Source organism: Glycine max, chromosome 6 (assembly GCF_000004515.6).
Source record: "Glycine max cultivar Williams 82 chromosome 6, Glycine_max_v4.0, whole genome shotgun sequence".
In the NCBI taxonomy this organism is placed as follows: Eukaryota; Viridiplantae; Streptophyta; class Magnoliopsida; order Fabales; family Fabaceae; genus Glycine; species Glycine max.
In genome coordinates, this window is record NC_038242.2 from 2,136,058 (window position 1) to 2,158,216 (window position 22,159).

At 34.2% G+C, this 22,159-nt stretch overlaps 3 protein-coding genes across 3 annotated transcripts; 2 read left to right on the forward strand and 1 right to left on the reverse strand.

Moving 5' to 3' along the window:
* Positions 1–1,141: 1,141 nt before the first annotated feature.
* LOC100805813 (V-type proton ATPase subunit a3) lies at positions 1,142–9,284 on the forward strand. Its single transcript, XM_003527628.3, has 18 exons — positions 1,142–1,414; positions 1,555–1,599; positions 2,426–2,548; positions 2,634–2,741; positions 3,038–3,148; positions 3,239–3,406; positions 3,666–3,803; positions 4,986–5,093; positions 5,253–5,360; positions 5,459–5,607; positions 6,325–6,478; positions 6,579–6,739; positions 6,833–7,039; positions 7,124–7,307; positions 7,399–7,482; positions 7,566–7,753; positions 8,585–8,644; positions 8,731–9,284. Exons 1-18 carry the CDS (start codon positions 1,271–1,273, stop codon positions 8,936–8,938), a joined length of 2,448 nt encoding a protein of 815 aa, XP_003527676.1. The 5' UTR covers positions 1,142–1,270; the 3' UTR covers positions 8,939–9,284.
* Positions 9,285–9,470: 186 nt separating this feature from the next.
* Positions 9,471–11,335, reverse strand: LOC100778716 (cysteine proteinase 15A-like). The gene is made up of 3 exons (NM_001254521.2): positions 10,674–11,335; positions 10,158–10,404; positions 9,471–9,961 (listed from the first exon to the last, which is right to left on the reverse strand). Exons 1-3 carry the CDS (start codon positions 11,247–11,249, stop codon positions 9,684–9,686), a joined length of 1,101 nt encoding a protein of 366 aa, NP_001241450.1. The 5' UTR covers positions 11,250–11,335; the 3' UTR covers positions 9,471–9,683.
* Positions 11,336–14,854: 3,519 nt separating this feature from the next.
* On the forward strand, positions 14,855–21,621 carry LOC100784080 (transcription initiation factor IIF subunit beta). Its single transcript, XM_003527808.4, has 6 exons — positions 14,855–15,145; positions 17,976–18,084; positions 19,913–20,046; positions 20,138–20,212; positions 20,559–20,708; positions 21,185–21,621. The coding sequence occupies exons 1-6, from the start codon at positions 14,945–14,947 to the stop codon at positions 21,302–21,304; spliced, it is 789 nt and encodes a 262-aa protein (XP_003527856.1). The 5' UTR covers positions 14,855–14,944; the 3' UTR covers positions 21,305–21,621.
* Positions 21,622–22,159: the final 538 nt, after the last annotated feature.

Below are 22,159 nucleotides of genomic sequence, written 5' to 3' on the forward strand. Positions count from 1 at the left end.
AAATTAACAGTTATCTTCCAATCAAATTATATATTATTCACGATAGATATATTTTTTAAAACTGAACCTCAATTTTCCCTTCCTTTCCTCATCTTTAATTCATTATATTCATGTTAAAATCACTTTAGATAACTATGCAATGATTGCTAAAATGGGTATGCAGGGATTATGTGCGGGTGTGGGTGTGGTGTGGCGTGTACCTTTGTGTGAGAACAGGAAATGCTAAGAGCCTTACTAGTTACTAAGACTTTCGTCCTATTGCATTGTCTAAGGAAGAAAAAGACTATTAAAGTTATGTTTGGATTAAAGTTGGAAAAGTATTTTTGCAAATTCCAATGCATATATAATAGAAAATTTCAATGGATAAAATGAAAAATAAGTGTTGCTTTGAAAATAAAAAACTTTTAAACTCTTCCAACTTAAATCTAAACATTCACTGGTTGAGAGAATTCAAAGGAAGACAACTCTCGTATTAATTGTATCATCAAGTCAGCCTACAAGTTGCTTTAATCTCAACAGAACTTTTTTTTTTCTAATCTTTGCCGGAGGCTGTTTTTAGACATTTTGGAATTGGGCAATCCATTTAAAGGTGTTGACGTATGATTAAAACAAAGAAGATGGAAGATATAAAAATAGGTTATGATGATTTATTTCCTTAACAGAAATGTTGAATAATAAACATATCATTTATAATTTATATTAATTACGTAGGAAATAAATTAATTTTAAATTTTTAAAAGTCAGTTTTGAAAATTTGTATTTTTCTTACATTAACAATGAGCTTTTAAACTTGGTTTGATATTACCATATTTATATGTCTTCGTTCTATAATAATTGTGTGATTTGAGAAAAAAAAATCCAAAAATAAGTGTTAGTAATTAATTTTTCAATATAACATTAATTATTTTTTTTATTAATAATTCTAATAAATATTACTTCAATTTTTTAATCTAAATTAATATTATCTTCTTTCATTTATTTAATGAAATTAGTTTTGTAAAACTATAAAAAAATTAGTTATTAAAATTTCTTTAATTATTATACAAACACATTTATTTATTTACTTGCATATGCGCGCGAGCGCTAGGACGAAAAGGAAGCATTATAAATCGCGGGATGGAAGTAGCGGCAAAGATTTGATTTGGTAAGGTGACAGCAAACGATTTTTTTTTTTCTTTCTTTATAGTTTTCTATAGAACAAAGAGCATTCGCCTCACATATGTAATATATTGAATGATTCCATGTTAGTTAGTGCATTTTGGAAATCCTGATGGTGAATGAAGGTCGTTTTCTTCCCACGATGGATCTGCTACGGTCGGAGCCTATGCAACTGGTTCAATTGATCATTCCAATCGAATCGGCTCATCGATCCATCTCTTACCTTGGCGATCTCGGCCTCATTCAATTCAAAGATGTGCGAATCCCTTTCAATTCTCATTGCTCTCGCTTTAGATTCTTTTACCTTGCTCTGTTTCACTTTTTTCAATGGTGTTTTGATACCCTCATCTAACTCAATGTTATTTATTTCTTACATTGATAAAATCGATTCTCCAGCTCAATGCAGATAAAAGTCCATTCCAGCGAACTTATGCTTCTCAGGTGCCTATCAAATCTCTATCTGCGCTTCCGTTTATACCTTACATCATGTAAAAAAGAATTCCTTTGCACCTATGAATCGTGTGTGTGTTGTTGAAGAATTGGAACTCTCTAAAAATGCTATAAGATCTGAATAACCTCCGTAATAACTTGGTGTCCCTGCAATACGTGCATGGCCTTATCGAGATTTTTAATTTTTCAATTTACTGTAACCAATTTTTACAATTCACATTTTGTTGAAAACAACCGATATTATAGATCTGTTTTTATTTTGATCTCCGCATGTCTTAGATGTTCAATGTTCTGTTATGGTGAACCTATAATGAGAAGTTGATTTCTGTTATTGCTATCTTAGGCACATGAAAGAATTCCTTCAAGTAAATATAACGAGGTGATCTTAGGACTTATTTGTATTAAATTAAAATAGGGTAAAATTCATTTTGATAGAATTTATTTTGAATTGTTGAACTAATTGAACATGCGCTAAAATTAATTTTAACTATAGATTTGAAGTTAGTACATCTGAAAGTGAAAGGGAGGTACAATGAGACCGTTCTCTGTCTCTCTCTTTCTCTTTTTGTGCAAGAGGTATTGGTGAGGCTCAGTGACAAATAGTATTTTTGTCTCTTTAGAAACTTTATGAATTATTTTTGTTTTTTAATGCAACATTGAAGTCGTCAATATTGCTAAAAAAAGTATATCACATCTTTTGGTACTTCTTGTATTTTGAACGGTTCGAAAAATTCGTAACATCATATACTTCTACTGATATGTCACATTTTTTAGTATTGATTTACTGAACTGGAAAACTTATCATTTTATCTTATAGATTAAAAGATGTGGGGAAATGGCACGTAGGCTACGGTTGTTTAAGGAACAAATGACGAAAGCAGGTGTATCGCCCTCAACGTGGTCAACAAGAGACAATCATTTTGATCTGGAACATTTGGAGGTTGTTACATGCTCTGAAAACTTTGTCACCCATTCTTCTGTTCAAGAGCGCAGTATTATGTAATGAAACTTTTCTTCATGGCTAGGTTAAACTTGAAGAACTTGAAGCTGAGCTCCTCGAGATTAATGCAAATAATGAAAAGTTACAACACACTTACAATGAGCTATTAGAGTATAAGCTTGTTCTGGAGAAGGTATGGTTTGCTAAGTTCTCCTTTGCACAAATGCCATAATCACTTCTGACGCTTAGGTTAACTGTTCATCTTGCTTGTGTTTAATTAAAAGTGTATCAGCATTTAAGTTTTGCTATATTATTATGATTTATTTCTGTAGACGTCTTGCTTACACATACTGTTAGTACAGAGTCATACTTATTCTTGGGCTTATGGCATGTATCTGATCATATAGCTTGGTCTTTTCTTTTCTCTTCTTTGTTGGATAAGAAAACTGCAGTCAAAGTGGTAATTCCTTTTTTGATATATCATTTCAGGTTGGAGAGTTTTTCTCTTCAGCAAAAAATAAGGCTGTAGCTCAGCAGAAAGAGCTTGAATTTCAGACAACTGTTGAAGGGTCTATTGACAGTCCATTATTATTGGAACAAGTATAAGCTGCATCTTTGTAGTTTCTGTTCATTACTTTACAGTTTTGTTCTATTTCTCCTGTAGATGATGCTTAGTAAATTTATGTTCAGGAGGAGACGACAACAAAGCAAATTAAGCTGAGGTTTATTAGTGGACTTGTTCATAGGGAAAAATCAATTCCTTTCGAAAGAATTATATTTCGTGCTACTAGGGGAAATGTGTTTCTCAAACAGGCTGTGATTCAACATCCTGTTCTTGATCCTTTGTCAGGAGAGAAGGTTATTTTAAACTCTTAAATTTAAATTTTTAACCTCTTGCAAAAATTTAGATATGTAGTATGAGCACTAGATCATCACAGTTCCTCTTTTTATTTAAAAAACTGTGAACTTACAGAGATGAATGACAATGCTACTTTGACATATTTCTATATTATAATTATTTTTTCTGATTCTGGAAATCTACTCTTCTATTGCTACTAGTTACTTCTACTGTCTTGATCTTTTTTAGTTCATAAAGTCATAGCCTCCCTTTTTACAGGTTCATAAAAATGTATTTGTTGTCTTTTATTCTGGAGAAAGAGTTAAAAGCAAAATTCTGAAAATATGTGATGCTTTTGGAGCAAATCGTTATCCTTTCTCAGATGACTTGAGTAAACAATTTCAGACGATAAGGGAGGTATACGTAATTTTTCCTTTTAGGTTCTTGATTAGCTTTAAGTTGTTGTTAAGCGCTAAATGCTTCAGATTGCTGCATCTTGAGAATTTCTTGTCGAATATTAAAAAGAACTACATATTTGATATGTAGTTTGGTTATTTCAGATGAATGTTTTACACCTTTAATCTTTTTTGTAACTTTTGGTACAGCTATTGTTCAGTTATGTTTTTCTGGTAACATGTCTTGTTTTTCTTCAATAGCGTACATAAAACTTGTAAATTTCAGTGATCTTGATCAACCTTGTTGGTGCATGTTGTTTTGGTTGCTAATCGTTAATTTTTTTTTTTGTTTTTATTTTCCTTATCCAAGTTCAATAGTGTTTATGCAATGACTTAAGTGAACCATTTTTTTTTCCTAAAGTGCTATTGCATGTTTGGATGGAATTGTTTGGTAGAATAATCAAAGGAATAAAAAAAACTTTTATGAATTTTTTTTATCATAAACAAAATTTGGGACAGGATTATAATGGGGATAAAAAGCATTTCTAAGGAGGAAAGTCTTTTGTTCTTCAATAGCCTATCTATAACTTTGTCAAATTTCAATAATATTGATTGACCAGCCATGTTGTTTATTTGTCGATTTTTTTTTCTTAATTTTATCTCTAAAATTAATGATTTTAAATATAAAACCACTTAGTTTAAATAACTTTATAGCTTTTTTCTTGTACTTTTATTATAAAATATAAAATATTTAAACAATTCAAACAAAGCAAATTAATTTTTGCCTAACGTATCCAAACATAAAATTTATTTGTATACTTGATTATAAAAATATTGTTATCATATATAATCAATTAGTAGTATTTAAATTTGTGTGTAGTTCCTGCTTCGTTTCCAAATGACAGTCTCTGTGACTCAGCGAAACCGTTTCTACATTATGTGGTGAAGGGAAACACATGTCCAAAGGCGAGAATACTAGGATATAGTTGACTAACTTAATTGAAATGATTATAAAAACATTGAATCAATCCCACATGCTTTTGTTTGGAAAAGATATTCACCAAATACGAGAATCTGGATTTATGATGTGGGTTTTTTCAACTTCCCCACAGTAGTTGATCTACTTTATCCATAGTAGAGTTCTTCATAGACTGATTTCGGATAAGCTACAGGAAATAATTATTGCATATTATGAACCTGATAGGTTTCAGGAAGACTTTCAGAATTGAAGACTACCATTGATGCAGGGTTGATTCACCGGAGCACCCTATTGCAGACAATTGGATATCACTATGAGCAGTGGAGCCTTCAGGTTTGTTTAATTCTAGACCTAGTATTTCTAAAGGATAATTGCTAAAAGACAAGCGTAGACTATTTGATTCGTGCTTCTGCTTTCAGTTTTGCTGCTAAGCTTTTGCAATTAATTTTCATTACAATGCTAACATTTCCTTTCTTCAATTTTAACTGATAGTTGAAGAAGGAAAAATCCATTTATCACACTCTAAATATGCTTAGCATTAATGTGACAAAGAAATGTCTCCTTGCAGAAGGTTGGTGTCCTGTTTTTGCAACAAGCCAGGTTCGTCCTTGAACTATGTATAAGATGTGCATAAACCTACATGTAGTGCAGTTTTTACCTGCTGGCATAACTAACTAATTTGATTCACTACTTGACAGATTCACAAAGTATTGGAGCGGGCAACTATGGACTGCAGTTCTCAAGTTGGGGCGATATTTCAAGTTTTAGAGACAAAGGAATCACCACCTACCTATTTTAGCACAAACAAATTCACTTCTTCTTTTCAAGAAATTGTAGATGCCTATGGGTAATTTACGTAGACCTCAGCATGTGCATTTCTAAATCCATTCCCTTTTATTTGTCTGTTTATTTGGTTATAGCTGAGAATATATATAGAAAGTGAAAGCACTTGTATTAACTTGCGTTATACTTGGTACCTGGTTATCTGGAATATTTATTTTATATTTTTGAAGGGAAAAATAAAGTGTCTAATACAGTCTTTAGCTCTTGAACTCTTTTTCATCTTAATCAAAAGATATGTGTTTCTTTTCATTGGTCCACATAAATATAATGTATGTTGTCTGTCTATTCTCGGATATGTTGACAGCTATATAAAATTATCATATTAACTCAACATTATTTCCTACTCCAGTGATGTATCTTAAATTTAAAGTAATGTACTTTCAGAAAACCGGGGCACTGGTGTGATTGTATCTACTCTTGTAGTCAATTCATCCCTAAATATAGCTTTTCAATCCAACAGAGTTGAGAATGAAGACATGCGGATTATATGTAATTTAGAATATATGTTTTCGTTTAGTTCAATATAATATATAATATTGTTGAAGTGTTTAGACCGCATTTATCACAAAGTCAAAGTCTAATAACCGAGCCTTAGTTTTTATGGCTTGTCGTACAACTTGGACTAGTGGATTTTATATCCCTATTTACAACTAGTTTCTTAGTTGCTTCTTGATTTATTGATAATCTGCCTGTAACTCAAATAATCGTTAATACTTGACAGAATCGCCAAGTACCAGGAAGCAAATCCCGGTGTATACACAATTGTCACATTTCCATTCCTTTTTGCTGTGATGTTTGGTGACTGGGGGCATGGCATATGCTTATTACTGGCGGCTTTGTATTTAATAATCAGAGAGAAAAAATTTGCAAGTCAGGTACTTAACACATGATCATGGGGTATTTGTATTGAATCTGAATGTTCCCTTTTATTTTTATGCCAGTGTCAGTTTTGTTTAATGTTGTTAATAACGGCAGAAACTTGGAGACATAATGGAAATGGCATTTGGCGGACGCTATATCATTATGCTGATGGCCCTCTTCTCAATCTATACCGGGTTGATATATAACGAGTTTTTCTCTGTTCCATTTGAACTATTTGGACCATCTGCTTATGGATGTCGTGATTCTTCATGCAGGTGGTTATTAGTACAATTTATTCAACAGATTACTTTTCTCTTCTATTAATTGAATTGACTTAAATTGTGTGTGTGTAATATTCATTATTACAGGGATGCTTCTACAACAGGTTTTATAAAAGTGCGTAGCACTTATCCATTTGGTGTGGATCCTAAATGGCATGGAACTCGGAGTGAACTTCCATTTCTTAATTCTTTGAAGATGAAGATGTCAATTCTGCTGGGGGTATCCCAGATGAATCTTGGAATCATAATGAGTTACTTTAATGCAAAATACTTCGAAAACAACATAAATATCTGGTAATAGCAAAAAACAACTTTAGTTTAATGAACATTGTCTGTGGTGTATGGTGTTCATCAATTGGTTTTTCGATGATGCCTCAGGTACCAGTTCGTTCCCCAGATAATATTCTTAAACAGCTTGTTTGGCTACCTTTCACTCCTCATAATTATAAAATGGAGCACTGGGTCACAGGCTGACCTGTATCATGTGATGATATACATGTTCCTAAGTCCAACTGATGATTTGGGTGAAAACCAGCTTTTTGTTGGTCAAAAGCTCCTTCAAGTAAGAAATTTCAAATTGTATTTGGATACATGTTTCTAATAACACTGAACAGATGCCACATCTGAACTGTCCACTGTTTCATTTATGTTAGCTCGTGTTACTACTGTTGGCACTTGTTGCTGTACCATGGATGCTAGTACCAAAGCCCTTTCTCCTGAAGAAGCAACATCAAGAAGTAAACTCAAAACTCTTATTTTGATTTATATTTCTTCATTTTAACTAAATCCCATTCTATTATTTATTACCATGCTTCCTCAGAGGCATCAAGGCCAATCTTACGATTTGCTCTACGGCACCGATGACCCTCTTGAATCAGAATCACAAAGTATTCCCCATGACGAATTTGACTTCAGCGAGGTTTTTGTGCACCAACTTATACATACAATAGAATTTGTGCTTGGAGCTGTTTCTAACACGGCTTCGTATCTACGTTTATGGGCCCTCAGGTAGGTAGTTGAAAGCGTTTGATGCTATTCTTTGAATTTTTGCTTTTTGGTTATGAATAAAAATTTAGCATGGATATGGGCTTCCTATTTCCCCCCTTCAAATAGGTGATGGCATAGGCAGGAATACAATTTAGGCTTTTTGATAAACTTGCAAATTGCAATTCGTGGATGGCAAGAACTTTGAATAAGATCCCGTAGGCTTTGAAATCCTATTAACTCCTTAGGAACGGAAGGAACATCATACAAAATGACTTCGTATTAGAAAGAATATATTGGAAACCAAAACCATCATCTTATTATACATGGCGAGGTCTCAGATATGTGGTCGAGTCCACACACACACGTATACATATTGGCCAGTATTAACATGTATGTGTTATAGATTTGATGACAAAATGATCATCAACTAGAGACCTCGATATTAATGTCTTGCCCTTCGTATCAGCATTCAGCCCCTTTTTTGTCCTTTCAAGGGTTGGTTGTTTGGAAATTATAATCAGGGTAGTTAAATGACAAAAACTGATATGGTTTTATTGCCGTCCACGCATTAGTAGCAGCTACTTGTTCTACAAGATTTTCATACCTTCAAAGTAAATGTTAAAAAGTGTGCTAAAATAGTAGGAGAACTTTTATTAGAAGAGAAAATATTTAATATATTAGGAATATAAAAGGCATTTGAATACTTGATTTTTTAAGTAATTACTAATTAGAAGCATTCAGTAAATAGTTGATGTTCCTCAATATTTTAGACACTTATTATAAAACCGTGCATCTCTAAATGCGTCATACCCTTTCATTTTATTCTTTTTTTTGGTATTTGATCTTGTTCAGCTTAGCTCATTCAGAGTTGTCGAGTGTTTTCTATGACAAAGTTCTCCTTCTGGCCTGGGGGTAAGTTGTTTGGTTGTGTCATGTAAATGGTTGGCTATTAAGGTTATTTGATGCATTAACCCTGTATGTTTTTGTGACTGATGCAGGTATAATAGCACTATTGTTCTCATTGTTGGCATTTTTGTTTTTATCTGTGCAACTGTTGGTGTGTTACTGTTAATGGAAAGTCTAAGTGCTTTCTTACATGCTTTGAGACTTCACTGGGTAGAGTACCAGAACAAATTTTATGAGGGAGATGGTTACAAGTTCTTCCCGTTTTCGTTTACATTACTCACGGATGAGGATGAACTGTAAGCTGGAAAATGCCAGATGACATTTTACATAGATAGAAATATGTCAGTTTCACCTTGAGAACCTGCCATGTATATTAAACTACCCTACATGTCACCCAGTTTGTCAGCTAAAATCAGGGCAATGGAATATCTATGTAGGCCATTACATTACATTTGTAATTGAAACTAAAAGGCCCGCAGTTTAAGAGGAATGAAAGACACTGGTTTCCATCCCATTGGCTGATCTAGTCGATAACCATTTGAGGTGTTTCCCTAGTGCAGAAGGCATTGCGTGTACATGCACTGCACAATCAAGTGTATAGTGTAAAGTGATTTTGAAAATAAATAATTTTAAATAATTGTTGTGACTTGGTAATTCTTCTTATTGTTTTCAGTTCACATTGTCATATCAAATTACTCTGGTCAACAATTTTTTCCTGAAATCATGAGACATTCAGTTGTCTGCTCTCTGGAGATTCCTCTATTCTTTACCTGTTCTCTTGGCAGATTTTTCTTGCAATGGCCGTGTAGTAGAAGGAATGGGCAATGTTAACTGTGAGAACTCAAATTAATTTCATTCAGGTTACTTGCAATAACTATAACAGTGGGTAATGATTTGTGGCTAGACTAGCTAGCATAGAGAATTACAGAATAAAAGCATAAACATGTGCTTAGCAGTTTCCTCCTTCATAACATTACATCGTGCAAATTATTTACATACATACTATACTGGTGCCCCTACCACGTTTAGGCATCCATCCTTATATTTAATTGTTAGAAACATGTATAGCAGCGACAGTTGAGACCATCGAGTCCACCCCACATACATTGCGACCTCTGCAGATCTTGTAATATCCCTCTTCTCCCCAGCTCTCCCCCCATGAATTCTTTATGATCCAGTAAGGCTTTTCCTTAAAACGAATTGGAGCATAAGCACCAGAACCATACCCCACCAAAAGAACCCCGTGATCCAAATGCTTGCCGCAGATATATGGGCATGAGACGCCACCAATATATGTCTGCATAAAAACTGCATTGATACCAACTGTACCATGCAAAGCAAAAGTCAGGTGTTTCTGTAATCAGAGAATCAATATATCAATATATCTTTAAAATAAATTACCCTCTCATTCTTGGGGGTGGGGACAATCAGAGAATTGAATGAATCCTGTGGATATTTTAACAATTCCTTTGAGGGAAGCCGGGAAGGGGATATAGGGAGCCAAGAAAAAGAAAGTTACCTGCAAGAGGACCATTCTGGACCAAATTTGCTGCAATTTGTTCTTCATCAAGGGAAACCACACTGAAGTTAGCTACGGAAGCAGCAACTTTGCTCTTGTCAAATTTGCAGGGACCACGGTCTCTTCCAGTGTAAGGATAATCCTTTTCTCGCATTAGTCCACCAGCCTGGAGTGTGTACTCAAATGCAGTGGTCATCAACCCACCGTTACAACCCGAGTCACATGCTCCACGCTCTTCCGGATCACACTAAGAAATTTGTACGCACATTAATTCACAATGTTTTTTCAAAAAATTCCAAACCAGACCACGAAGCCGGAAAATTTTATTATATCTCCCTACATATGTTTTACTTGTGTTCAAACTCTCAAAAAAGAGTCCACTAATTGGTATACAACTATACGTCATGTTTCAATTTATCATATCATGTGATTTAATATACATATATACGATAGGTTTGCAAGGGTATAAAGGGCAAATTGGTAAAAAGAGTGCGCGTGAAGAGTGTAAAGACTAACCTCATGATCGCAATCCACAAGTTGTTGCTCGCTAAGGCTCACGAGCTCACCTGTAGAAAGAAAATGAGCACCTTCCAACGCTCCAACGGCGCTAAAGGACCAACACGATCCGCACGAACCCTGATTTTTTACTCCAGTAACGGCTCCATGTTCGCGCCAATCGAAATCGGTAGGGAGGTCGTTGGTCGGTAGGATCGGAGCCTTCTGAGCGTCAGAGGGAAGGCGGAGCGGCTTCAGGCCGAGGAACTGGCGGCGAAACTCCGCCGGAGTGAGATCGGAGAACCTGGTGACGCCGTGGACGGCGGAGGGATCCAATTTCTGGTGTGACTTGGCGCGGAGCAAGTTGTTCTTGAAGATACGGAAGCGGTGGTCGTGCTCCTCCTGCGTGGCGTAGGTCTTGCCGAACTTTGTCTTGAAGGCGGAGAAGTGGTGCTCCGCGTTGAGCAGGTGGTGGTCCTCCGCATCCGGCACCACTTGACGGATCAGAAGGTCGTCTTCATCGTCGATCCGTTCGGCGGCGGCTACGGTGGCGGATAATAGGAGGAGACTGAAGAACAAGAGTGAGGGATTAGCCATCGGAGAAAGAGAAAGGTGCAATGGATATTTTGGCCTCTCGGAAAATTTAATGCACGCTTCCCAGAAGATTGTAAACGGATGTAACCAATGAAATATGGACACGTGATTCTCTATTATTGGGGTTAGGAAAAGATTCTTCAAACCTACTGGACAAGATTTGTTTTTAAATAATAATACTGTGATTTAAATCTAAGATGTCACGTATATTATTATCAACCTTTTCTCATATTTATAAGATAAGATGAACCACATAATAAATGTGTTTGTTTGGTTCAAAGTAAGTTTTTGTTTGATAAAGGTCGAAGATATAAAGGGGAGAAAGTAGTTATGTGAGAAAAAAAAAAGAAGATAAAAATACTTTTTACAACAAACTCAATACAATATATAAAGATACAATAAAATCACATGAAATAAAGACACGATGAAAAAGCCCAATAAAAAAATAGCTACATGAAGCACCCTTCCCTGCGCCGTGAAGAGTGAAAATAGGGTTTGTGAAATAAAAGAGGCATAGGATGAGTGGTAGGGTGAGGATCTCTTCAATAGTCTTGTTGACCAAGAGACCGTTGAGATGGACGCGCTAGGGTTGTTGAGATCGGTCACCCCGAAGACGGTAGAGTCCAGGGAAGCTGACGCAGCGATGATGGCGGAGGACGAAGCACTGGAGAAAGTGGATATCGCAGTGATGGTGGCCATGGTGGAAGCGGTAACTGCGGTAGCATAGGAGAGTCGACGCGCACGAGTCTCACGCGGGTGAAGGGGTAAGACGGGAAATCTGTATGAGCAGTGTAAAATTTTGTCCATTTCTCACAATCTGAGAGTTGATTTACTGTGGCATGGGACCCATCGAAAATTTTGAATATTTTACGCTTATTTCGCCGCACCCAAACCACCCAAATGCATCGATGTTCGAAACTTTTGTACCCTTCTCTTCTCCTCACAACTTCTCCCAACATACATAGGGTTAGAGTTAGGACTTAGGACTAAAACATAACTCTAATGGAATCTTTGGTTGGATGGAAAGACGATAGGAAAAAGAGAAGTAAACAAATTAAATTTTGAATCAGAAAAAAAAATGACAGGAAAAAAGAAATTAAATTTTTATATTTATAAATATATATATTTTTTTCCATTTTGTTAGTCATGTTTTCTTCTTTTTTTTTTCTTTCATTATTTTTCCTACCAAACCAACCATAAGAGAAGGAGATCTCACGTGATAAAGTATAATTGTTTTTGGTATATTATTTCTGTTATTTATATTAACACAGTCTAAAATCTAAATATTTGAAAATAATTAAGCATGTTAAATTAAATTTGTAATAATATTAATTGTATATATTAACGAAGAAAATATAAAAAAATACTTAAATAAACAAAAAGATAAAAAAAAATAAAAAAAGTTTCTATTTTATTTAATTATATAATTGTTATTGTTTTCAAATCTATTTGAAATAAGGTATATCACCTCTCATATCATTTTTGCTAACTATCTTTGTGGTTTCATGCCGTTCATATTCTCCAACATTTCTTCAAGGCAAAGCAAAGATTGAATTTTCTACGAAGAAATTCATGCTTGCTAATGTTGTTTAATTTAATACTATTTTTTTTCATTGCGTCCGAGACTGCAATTAGGGCGATTTGACAAGACTAAGAGTTTGGATTTAGAGGATCTTGGGGAGTACATCTTAAATTGAGATATTAGATTTTTTTTTAATAGATTTTATAGTACCGTGTAAAATTAAAGATTTCTTAAGATTTTTATTATTTTTTTAATGATATATCTTATTTTAAAATTTTAGATAATTCTTAATATGTTTTATATTGATCTTACTTTTAAATATTTAATAAATATAATTGAATAATTAAATTAAATACTTTCCTTTTTTCTCCTTTCTCTTTTCTTTCACTTGTAAGCTTTCCTTTTTTCTTTCTTAGTTGACTTTTGTTTTATTTTCTCCTCCCTTTCTCCTCATCTCATAGCTTCTTCTTCTTTTACTTTCCTCTTTCTTCTTCTTCCTCTGTGGCGACCCACCCGCTTCTCCTTTTCCTTTCGCCGCGAGCCCCTCTTCTCCCTTTTGGAACTCTGTCACAACCCCCCACCCCCAGCCAGCATCTCTATTTTTTGTTTGTTTATTTTGCTTGCTTCTTCTTCATCTCCTTCTCATTGTTTTTTTATTTGTTCTCCTTCTATTTTGTTTTTTTGGTTTCTTCTCCTTCTGTTGGTTCCGCGTTTTGCTGTTAGGGAGAGAGAGTAATCTTTTTTTTTTTTTTAATAATGTGTAGATCTTCAAAGTTCTAGTACAAAAATCCATTCTTCATGCTGTAGATCTATCCAATTCCTTTATTTGAAGATCTATCCGATTCCTTTATTTGAATGACCAAATCTTGAGCTCAAGATCTAAAATCAAAGATGCTCTTAGGACGACACCCCACACACGATAAGGATATGATGGATGGAGGGTTATGTATACAACCAGGAGTGTGAAAAAAAAAACAAAATTGATCTGAAATCCAACCGAATTCCTTTGAAAAAAAAACTAATTATTTTGGAAAAAAAAATTGAATCGAACCACTTTGTAAAAACGGTTTGGTGAACCTGAGTGTTTTTGAAAGAGATTAGCTCAATCCAATTATGTTCTTTAGTATAACTGATCCATATATGGGAAAAAATAGATAACCAAATTGAAAAATAGATGCATGGATGTACAAAAAGTCCAACATATTAGTCATGCCATTAAGTTGTAATGTTAAATGTTAATATTTATAACAATAAATAAAGAGGATATCACTTTTATAATCGTTTTTTCTCTCTTCTTTTAAATCATTTTATGGTTGAAAAACACACTAAACAACTTTCTCATAATTAAATAAAAAAATAAAGCAAGTCATGTACAAATGAGGAATGCAAAATTTTGAACAAATTTTGATTTACATATTTATTTTATTATTTTATTCCTTCAACTAAAACTAAATTCACTTAATATTGTAACCACCTACTAACCACTCTTTACTGTTTCATTTATAGAATTATATTAATAAATAATATCTAAAACTGAAATCAATTTTATTTTTTATTTTTTTTAAAAGATAGCTTTGACACTTGATTTAAAAGTTGCATTTAAAAAGTTTTTAAAATTATATATTTTGTTTAAAAGAATTATTTTTCTAAAATATAAACTTTTTTTTGCAGTGATTCACTATTTTTGTACTCTTAGATTTGTCTCTATATGATATTCATATTTATTAATGACAACATTGCATGAAATGAATTTTTTTAACCCTTTTAAGCATCACCATCGTAGACTAACTATTATTATTTAGAAAAAAACAATTTCAGATTTCATACTATCTCACTATTTTCTTAACTTTTTCTTAAATAAATCCATATTACTTAAATATTATTATTTCTTTTTGTTTTTAAAATCCCAAACTATCCCACTATTTCCTTTAATTTTATTTTTATTCTGAAAAATTTAAAATGTATTTTTTTAAAATAAATATAAGAATTATTTTCCAGCAATAAAATAACTTTATACAATATAATATAATAGAAATGCAACACCGCACCTATATTTCTGCCAGTAAAGATAAATGTCATTCGGCCCAAGAATAGGTTATATTACTGAAGAGGTGGAGGTCAAATATAATTGACTTAGACACGAGAGTGGTTTTTGTTAGTGCAGAAACAGAGAAAGATGGATGAGGAGAATGGTTACAGTGGGAGTATCAGCTCTAACTTGGAGACTACAAAAGCAGAGAGATCTGTGTGGCTGATGAAGTGCCCTTTGGTGGTGGCTAAGTCATGGCAGACCCATCCTCCTTCTCAACCTCTCGCCAAGGTTGTGCTCTCCCTTGATCCTCTCCACCCTGAAGAAGACGATCCCTCTGCTGTCCAGGTTCTCCATCTTATCTATTCAAAATCCATTTTTAGCCCTAAATTCATTTCCTAATTAATATTCGATTTCGTATCTAAGTCGGATACCTAATCGCTCGTTAACATTTATTGGTTGCGAATGTTTTCTTAAAACCTTGAATGCTACTCAAGTTCAGTTTCCCTTTGAACTGCGAAGTGGTTTGTTTGTTCCTCTTAGTTTGTTGTTCAGTTGCGTACTGATTCCTGGAAAATGATGTACGCATAGAGAGACAGCGCTTGGATAGATAATACATGGCGGTGAGGTTAGCATCGATAACAGGTAGTCCAAATTGAGATTTTATTCAAGATCGGGAAGGGGAGTATGGATCGTAAATCGGGGGATTGTAACACGGGTTGTAAGATCCTACAAAATTAATGAAATTCATATATATGCACATATAATCATATATATGTGCATATATAAACTAACGTAAATCAGAATATGACACTTGAAGACATAATTAAGCTTTAATTCAACATCATAAGCAAAACAAAATGTTAAGCAAAAAAAGATGTGCTGAAACTGAAAAATGAGTGGAAACAGATGAGTGTTGAAAGAGATGAGAGGGAGTGAGAAAAGAGGGAATTGGGGAGAGTGTAACGTTTTGTGAAAGACAACAGAGGAGAATGAAAGGATCGTGGGAAGTATTTTGTTGATTGAGAGACAGAATCCCAAAATTACTGGGGCGGTAAAAGGGTGAGTGAAATTTTCGTTTTAGGGTTTTTTTGAGCGTGGTGAATTTTCAATTTGGGGGAAAAGGGGGTGCAGTTAAGGGAAAGGGGGCGCGGTGCCATTGAAGATCGATGCTGGGTTATTTTTGGGCCGCGGGTTATTAAACTGGGTCGCAAACCTGACCTGCGAAAAGCCGAACAACAACTAGCAGAAAAGCACCGTGCTCACCAAGCATCGATCTTCAACGACGATACTGGACGATCTGGCAAAAATATGACGTGGATTTAGAAATTTGCAAATTTGAGTAGATTTACTTTGATTTTAATAAGATTAGACAATTTTGTCCTTATTAATTTATCTATTTTATGGTATATGATTTGCAAATCCATGTTAGACAAGTGACCTCGGTTATCTTATGAAGGAGGATTGAACTAAGATACACAAGTTATCCCCGAGTCAAAATTTAACTCTCTTTTTGATTAAGAATGCAGCCCTTATTATGAATTACTCTAAGAACAATTCAAAAACAAACTTCTTTAAAGCAAAATATAAACAATAATAAACAACAAAAGTTTAAGGGAAGAGAGAATACGTCCAGTACCCAAACAACCCACTTGAGATTTTCATTATCTTGTAAAATGTCTTTTACAAAGTCTGAACCACACAGGGACAATCCTTTCCTTGCGTTCAGAAATCCTTTCAACTTAAGAGATCCTCGATCCCTTAATCAATTTCTTTGAATGAGAAGAAGAAGAATTTTTTCTTTAAGAGAAATATATTACAATTGAAGATTACTCAAGATTCCTTATTGAATTTTGCAAGTGTTTTGGCCAAGGAATTCTTTTTGAGAGTTATAAGACAATTTGGTATTCAGAGGATAAGACAATTTGTTCGAAAAAACTTTGAGAAATTTCGTGTCCCAAGTCACTTATTTATAGACCTTTGATGACCATTTAAAAACTTCTTGAACAGTTGTGACTCTTGGGAGTTATTTTCGAAAATTCCTTACTAGTAATCGATAGTAATCGATTAAAAGTCAATTACACAGTTAGTTTCTTCAAATTTGAAATTTGAATTTTCATGTCTGGTAATCGAACACACAAGCTGTAATCAATATATAAGTGAGGGGCAACCCTCACCCCTTGAGCTAGTTTTTGAGATTGAGTTAGGCCTCTCACATTATTCATTCTGAGATGGTGTTAGAGTCCTAGCGCCTTCCTTTGGCTTTCGCACACAGGCCCTAGCGCCGTTCAGTCCCTTTCTTTTTCTTTTCCATCACCATGTCTCACTCAAACTCTATCTTTCACACTGCTCTTACTGTCTCCAACATCAAGAATCATGTCCCAATCATTCTTGAGATGGAAAATGTCCAATACGTGACATGGGCTGAACTTTTCAAACCCCGATGAACCTTTTTGCTCGCTGTCTCTCTCAAATCTCTTCTCTTACCTTATCTCTCTCAAATCACTTCCCTTACCTTACCTTCCCTCCATCTCTTATTTCTTCTTCTTCTCACCGCCATGACGGATACAGGCTTTAAAATTTAAATTTAAATTTCTAAATGCAGTTACAGAACGTTTAAAACTTCTGGTAATCGATTACAAGCCTTGTGTAATTAATTACAGGCTCAAAATTTAAATTCAAATTTTGTAAAAGCATTTCAGAAATTATTTTGGCCATTGGTAGTCGATTACCAACGAGTAAATATCATATTTATGAAATCTCAAAACTTTTTTGAAAAATATCCTTTGGCCAAATGTGTGCATCATCAATTAAGAAACTCTTCCTTGTATTCTAGGAACTAAGTTCATCAATTATCTTGAATGTCTGGATTTTTTACTTGGATCAAACGTGAGAAGCGTTTATCTTTGGCATCATCAAAACTTCATATCATATTTGCTTCTACAATCCATTCATTTTATGGTATATGATTTTAAAGCAAATAAATTCTGTATTTTAATGATTGCTTATTATATGCATTTTGTACTATTTTCCCATATGAATTTATTGACTGTGCAAGAGGAGTGAAAATCAGCTTCTAGAATTGTCAACAATATAGATAAGTGCTTCTGATTAATATTTGTTGATTGTGCTGATGTAAGATAGTCATTGATTTATAGCTCATTCATAATTATGCCAGTTTACAATGGAGATGGCAGGCACAGAAGCTGTGAATATGTCCAAAACTTATTCATTGAACATGTTTAAAGACTTCGTTCCTATGTGTGTCTTCTCTGAGACTAGCCAAGGTGAGAATCGTAATCTAAGGTTTGTGTCAGTTGTAATTTTTCATTTGTTAATAGCAATTTCAAAATTATCCACTATTGGAGCAAGTATCCATATTATATATATAGTCTCTTGTAGATAATATAATGTCTATTTAATCTTTTAATTTATACTTTTAACCACATAGTTTATCATCGAAATCAGTAAACCATAAATGTGTTAGGCCCAAGGAAGACATGGGCCCAAATTGATACTATGGGTCCAATTGATACTCTTAACAGGGTGTCTAAAATATGGACAGTATATTCTAGCAGGCGTTAAAGAGAGAATGCTCAAGGTAGTGGGACAGAGTTAGTTATGGGGGATGAGGGAATATAGGAGGATGGCATCATGAGGGAGAGGGATTGATTACAATTCTGTTTTTATCATTCAGCTATTAGGTATTAGACTATTAGTCACCTCTGAAGGAGCTTTGATCTAGGGATGATAGGAGGATCCTCTTGTAATCAATCATACTCGGTGAATAATACATCATTTCACACTAATTTACCTTTTAGTTCCTAACAAAATGAAACTCTGAATAGAACGATAATATTAATTTTAAATAGAATTAATGTAAAAGGAAAATACCAAGACTGCTCTTCCTATTAAGAAATGATTCTCACCAAGGCCAAAGCATTCCCAACACTACTACCCAATTCTTGCCTACCTCCCATTGACCCACCTCTCCAATATATAGAAATGATTTCCTATCTCTCTCTACTCATCAAACGCCACCTGTCATGTTCTGTTCTGTTATTCCCCTAACTGTCTCCATCTACTCAAGCATATCAGAGTTTTTTGTTGAAAATTATTTTAATTTTCCATGCCAAAAGGGTTTTTATATAAACTAGTGAGTATCCCTTGTTTTGTGTAGGTTTGTCTTTTTAAGTGTAGATAGAATTTAGGGTAAGCCTGGATTAACAGATAGAAACTGTTTGAAACTAAAATGAGGATGTGTGCAGTTAGATTTAATGAGAGTTTCAGAGTTTGAAATTTTAAAATAGAGTTACAACAGTTTAAAGGGACGTGTGTCAATTTCATTTTCCAAGGGAAATTAAAATCATAATTAATACTCAATAGTGGCAAATAGTGCTACTTAAAAACGACAAGTCCCTAGAATGTTAAAAGATAGGCTGTTCTGATCCAGTATTCAAGATTTTCTGTTATGATTAAATCAATAAATCATGCCCCACTGTCAAATAAAAGTACTTAAATTTAATAGATAGGGCTCTGCCCCACGATCCCAGATTGAGTATTACGATTAAATCAAGAAATTAAGCCACTTTCAAGTAAAGGAGCTCAAATTTAATGGATAGGGGTAACATGAATCAGGTAACCCCATTGTAAATAAGAAAACTCGCCCTATTTAAATCCAAATGAGTAAATGGGGATGTGTACTGGTACTAAATTTGGGTACCATGTAGATCTAGTAATAGGAGAAAGCCACGGGTTGGGGACTGAGACGAGGATAAAGATATCTTCCCATATGGGGATGGGGATTATTTTTCCCATACCCATATTCCGTGCCATCCTTATTGGCAGAACAGCATATGAAACCTCCTATATTGATTTTGAAAAATTATTTTCTGTTGTAAATATGATGTTTATGTTGAGATGGGATGCTGGGAAGACAAGTAAATCCAAGATGGAAGGTGCTTGAGTTTAAGCAATACAACCATTATTTAGTTTTAATTAGCATTAATAAACACCAATGTTATATTTCACATGTATATACAGAGTTTTTTCCCTGGTTGTCACGTTGAAGCTTAGCTACCTTGAGTTGGGTAACAGCTTTTATATTTATTTTAGGTGGCAAGGTTGCAATGGAAGGGAAAGTAGAACATAAGTTTGATATGAAGCCCCACGGTGAAAACATTGAAGAGTATGGTAAATTGTGCCGAGAGAGGACAAACAAATCTATGATTAAAAATCGACAAATACAGGTATGTTTATTATTTAATTATCCCTTAATGTTTCTTGCTTTCTGTCTATGATAAATAATTGATTATTTGGTTCCCTTGATTCAATTGGAAGGTTATCGATAATGATCGGGGAGTTCTAATGAGGCCAATGCCTGGAATGATTGGTCTAGTTTCATCCAATTCCAAGGTACATAATGTATACAATCTCGTATCTGTTGGACATGTTGCTAACATGCTTGTAATTGACTCTCTATCTGTTGCTTTTACTTGTATGAGATTTTTGGCCAGTGTGGAAGTTTAATGTTAATAATAAGAACATACAAGCATTATGACTCTAAAAACAATTATGAATTTATGATATAATAGCGCCAGTCATAAGCAATATCTATGTGATGATACCATCATAAATATTAAATCTCAATGAAATTTCATTGGTGTAAGATGAATAATATTTGTTCCAAGGAGAAAGTTTGGGCTCTCAAATGTGTATATACATGGAATAATTCTGTGAAGTCCCCCCACCCCCTTTACAGGACAAGAAGAAGACACAGCCGGTCAAGCAATCTGATACAAAGAGAACGAGAAGAGATAGGGGAGAGCTGGAGGATATAATGTTCAAGCTATTTGAAAGACAGCCTAATTGGGCCTTGAAACAGCTCGTTCAAGAGACAGATCAACCTGCAGTATGCTTTTCTGCTCTGTTTTTTTTTTTTGTTGGTGGTCTTTTTAACTAGAGTCTAGAGAAAATGCTAGCAGCACACTCTTTTGAACACAAATTATGATTTGAAATTAATTGAAAATCACATTTTCACAAGTCTCACTTATTTAAGGAGTTTCTCTCATAATAGTTTTTAATATTTTAATCAATAGTGTAATGTGTGCTAAAAGTGTTAAGAGTGAGTTGTTAACACTCCTCTCTTTACTATCTTGGGTTTATCTTGGTGTGTGTCTTCTTTGACTTCTTAGCTTGATTTTGTGGTTGTAGCACACGTGCACACACACCATGGCATGTGTGCACACACGCGCTCCACACACTGCCTGCCTGGCACACACTCCACTCACTGCCTGGCGGCCATCCCCTCACACTCCACCCCCTTTTCCTTTTGCAGCAATTCTTTGAAAAAGATCCTGAATGAACTTGTGACCTTTTCTTTCGCAGCAATTCTTGAAAGAGATTCTGAACGAACTTTGTGTTTACAATAAAAGAGGTGCCAATCAAGGAACTTACGAGCTGAAGCCTGAGTACAAGAAATCTGTTGAAGATACGAGCGCCGAATAAGTGCTATGTTCTTTACATTATACTCTTAACTCCACCGAGGCACAGACCCTCCAAAAATATAGGCTGATGGAAGAAAGAATCTTGGGACAACAAACAAGAAGCAAACTTTGTATCTGAACCGTGAAGAATACCTTGTTTATGACTTTTTTTACCGATAAATTATCAAACATGCAGTTGTATACGTTCAAAAGGAATTTTAGCAACCGAAAAATTAATGTTATGTTGCCTGGTTACGCGTAGAATATCTCTGCCACTGTACATGGAGTTGTTCTGTTGTAAAGACCTACCTAGTAATATGATGCTCTTCTCCTAGTTTATATGATGATTATTTCGGGACAATTGAAGATGGGCGGTTTATTTTTTTAATCCTGAAAATATTTTCTTCTGATAATATAACATGGTAATATTATTTTCAAATATTTTTAAAAAATGTTATATATCTGGGAATAATTATTTTATCACCTTGTAAGTTGTAATAAATATGAGAATAAAGTTTTTCAACCTCCTGGGAATAAAACAAATCTGAAACAAATGCATCCTAATTAGTTTAGACAAGCATATTAAAATAAACTTAAACAAAGGGATACTATATCAGCACTCAGTTAGTTACTTTTGGCAAAAAAAAAAAAAAAAAAGAGATGCATTTGGGGGAAAAGGGACGAGGGATGGAGGGAGATAAGAAATATATATATATATATATATATTTAAAATTCTTCGTTCCCTTTCCATGAAATCCTAATGTAATTTCATACTAAGTTTATACAAATTTAAGATGATGGGCTGTTTAATAATTGAAAATGTATTTGCCACTTATTGATTGAAATGAAAATGATGTTTTGAAGAATCATTGAATGA

Excerpts from the sequence above, each read along its gene's own strand:
- LOC100805813 (XM_003527628.3), top strand. The coding sequence starts at position 1,271 with ATGGTGAATGAAGGTCGTTTTCTTCCCACGATGGATCTGCTACGGTCG. Across the intron at positions 5,361-5,458 it reads CTGTTTTTGCAACAAGCCAG|ATTCACAAAGTATTGGAGCG; the intron begins GTTCGTCCTTGA and ends ACTACTTGACAG. Across the intron at positions 7,483-7,565 it reads TGAAGAAGCAACATCAAGAA|AGGCATCAAGGCCAATCTTA; the intron begins GTAAACTCAAAA and ends ATGCTTCCTCAG.
- LOC100778716 (NM_001254521.2), bottom strand. The coding sequence starts at position 11,249 with ATGGCTAATCCCTCACTCTTGTTCTTCAGTCTCCTCCTATTATCCGCC. Across the intron at positions 10,405-10,673 it reads TTGTGGATTGCGATCATGAG|TGTGATCCGGAAGAGCGTGG; the intron begins GTTAGTCTTTAC and ends CAAATTTCTTAG. Across the intron at positions 9,962-10,157 it reads CCAGAATGGTCCTCTTGCAG|TTGGTATCAATGCAGTTTTT; the intron begins GTAACTTTCTTT and ends TGCATGGTACAG.
- LOC100784080 (XM_003527808.4), top strand. The coding sequence starts at position 14,945 with ATGGATGAGGAGAATGGTTACAGTGGGAGTATCAGCTCTAACTTGGAG. Across the intron at positions 15,146-17,975 it reads ACGATCCCTCTGCTGTCCAG|TTTACAATGGAGATGGCAGG; the intron begins GTTCTCCATCTT and ends TAATTATGCCAG. Across the intron at positions 20,709-21,184 it reads AAGAGACAGATCAACCTGCA|CAATTCTTGAAAGAGATTCT; the intron begins GTATGCTTTTCT and ends TTTCTTTCGCAG.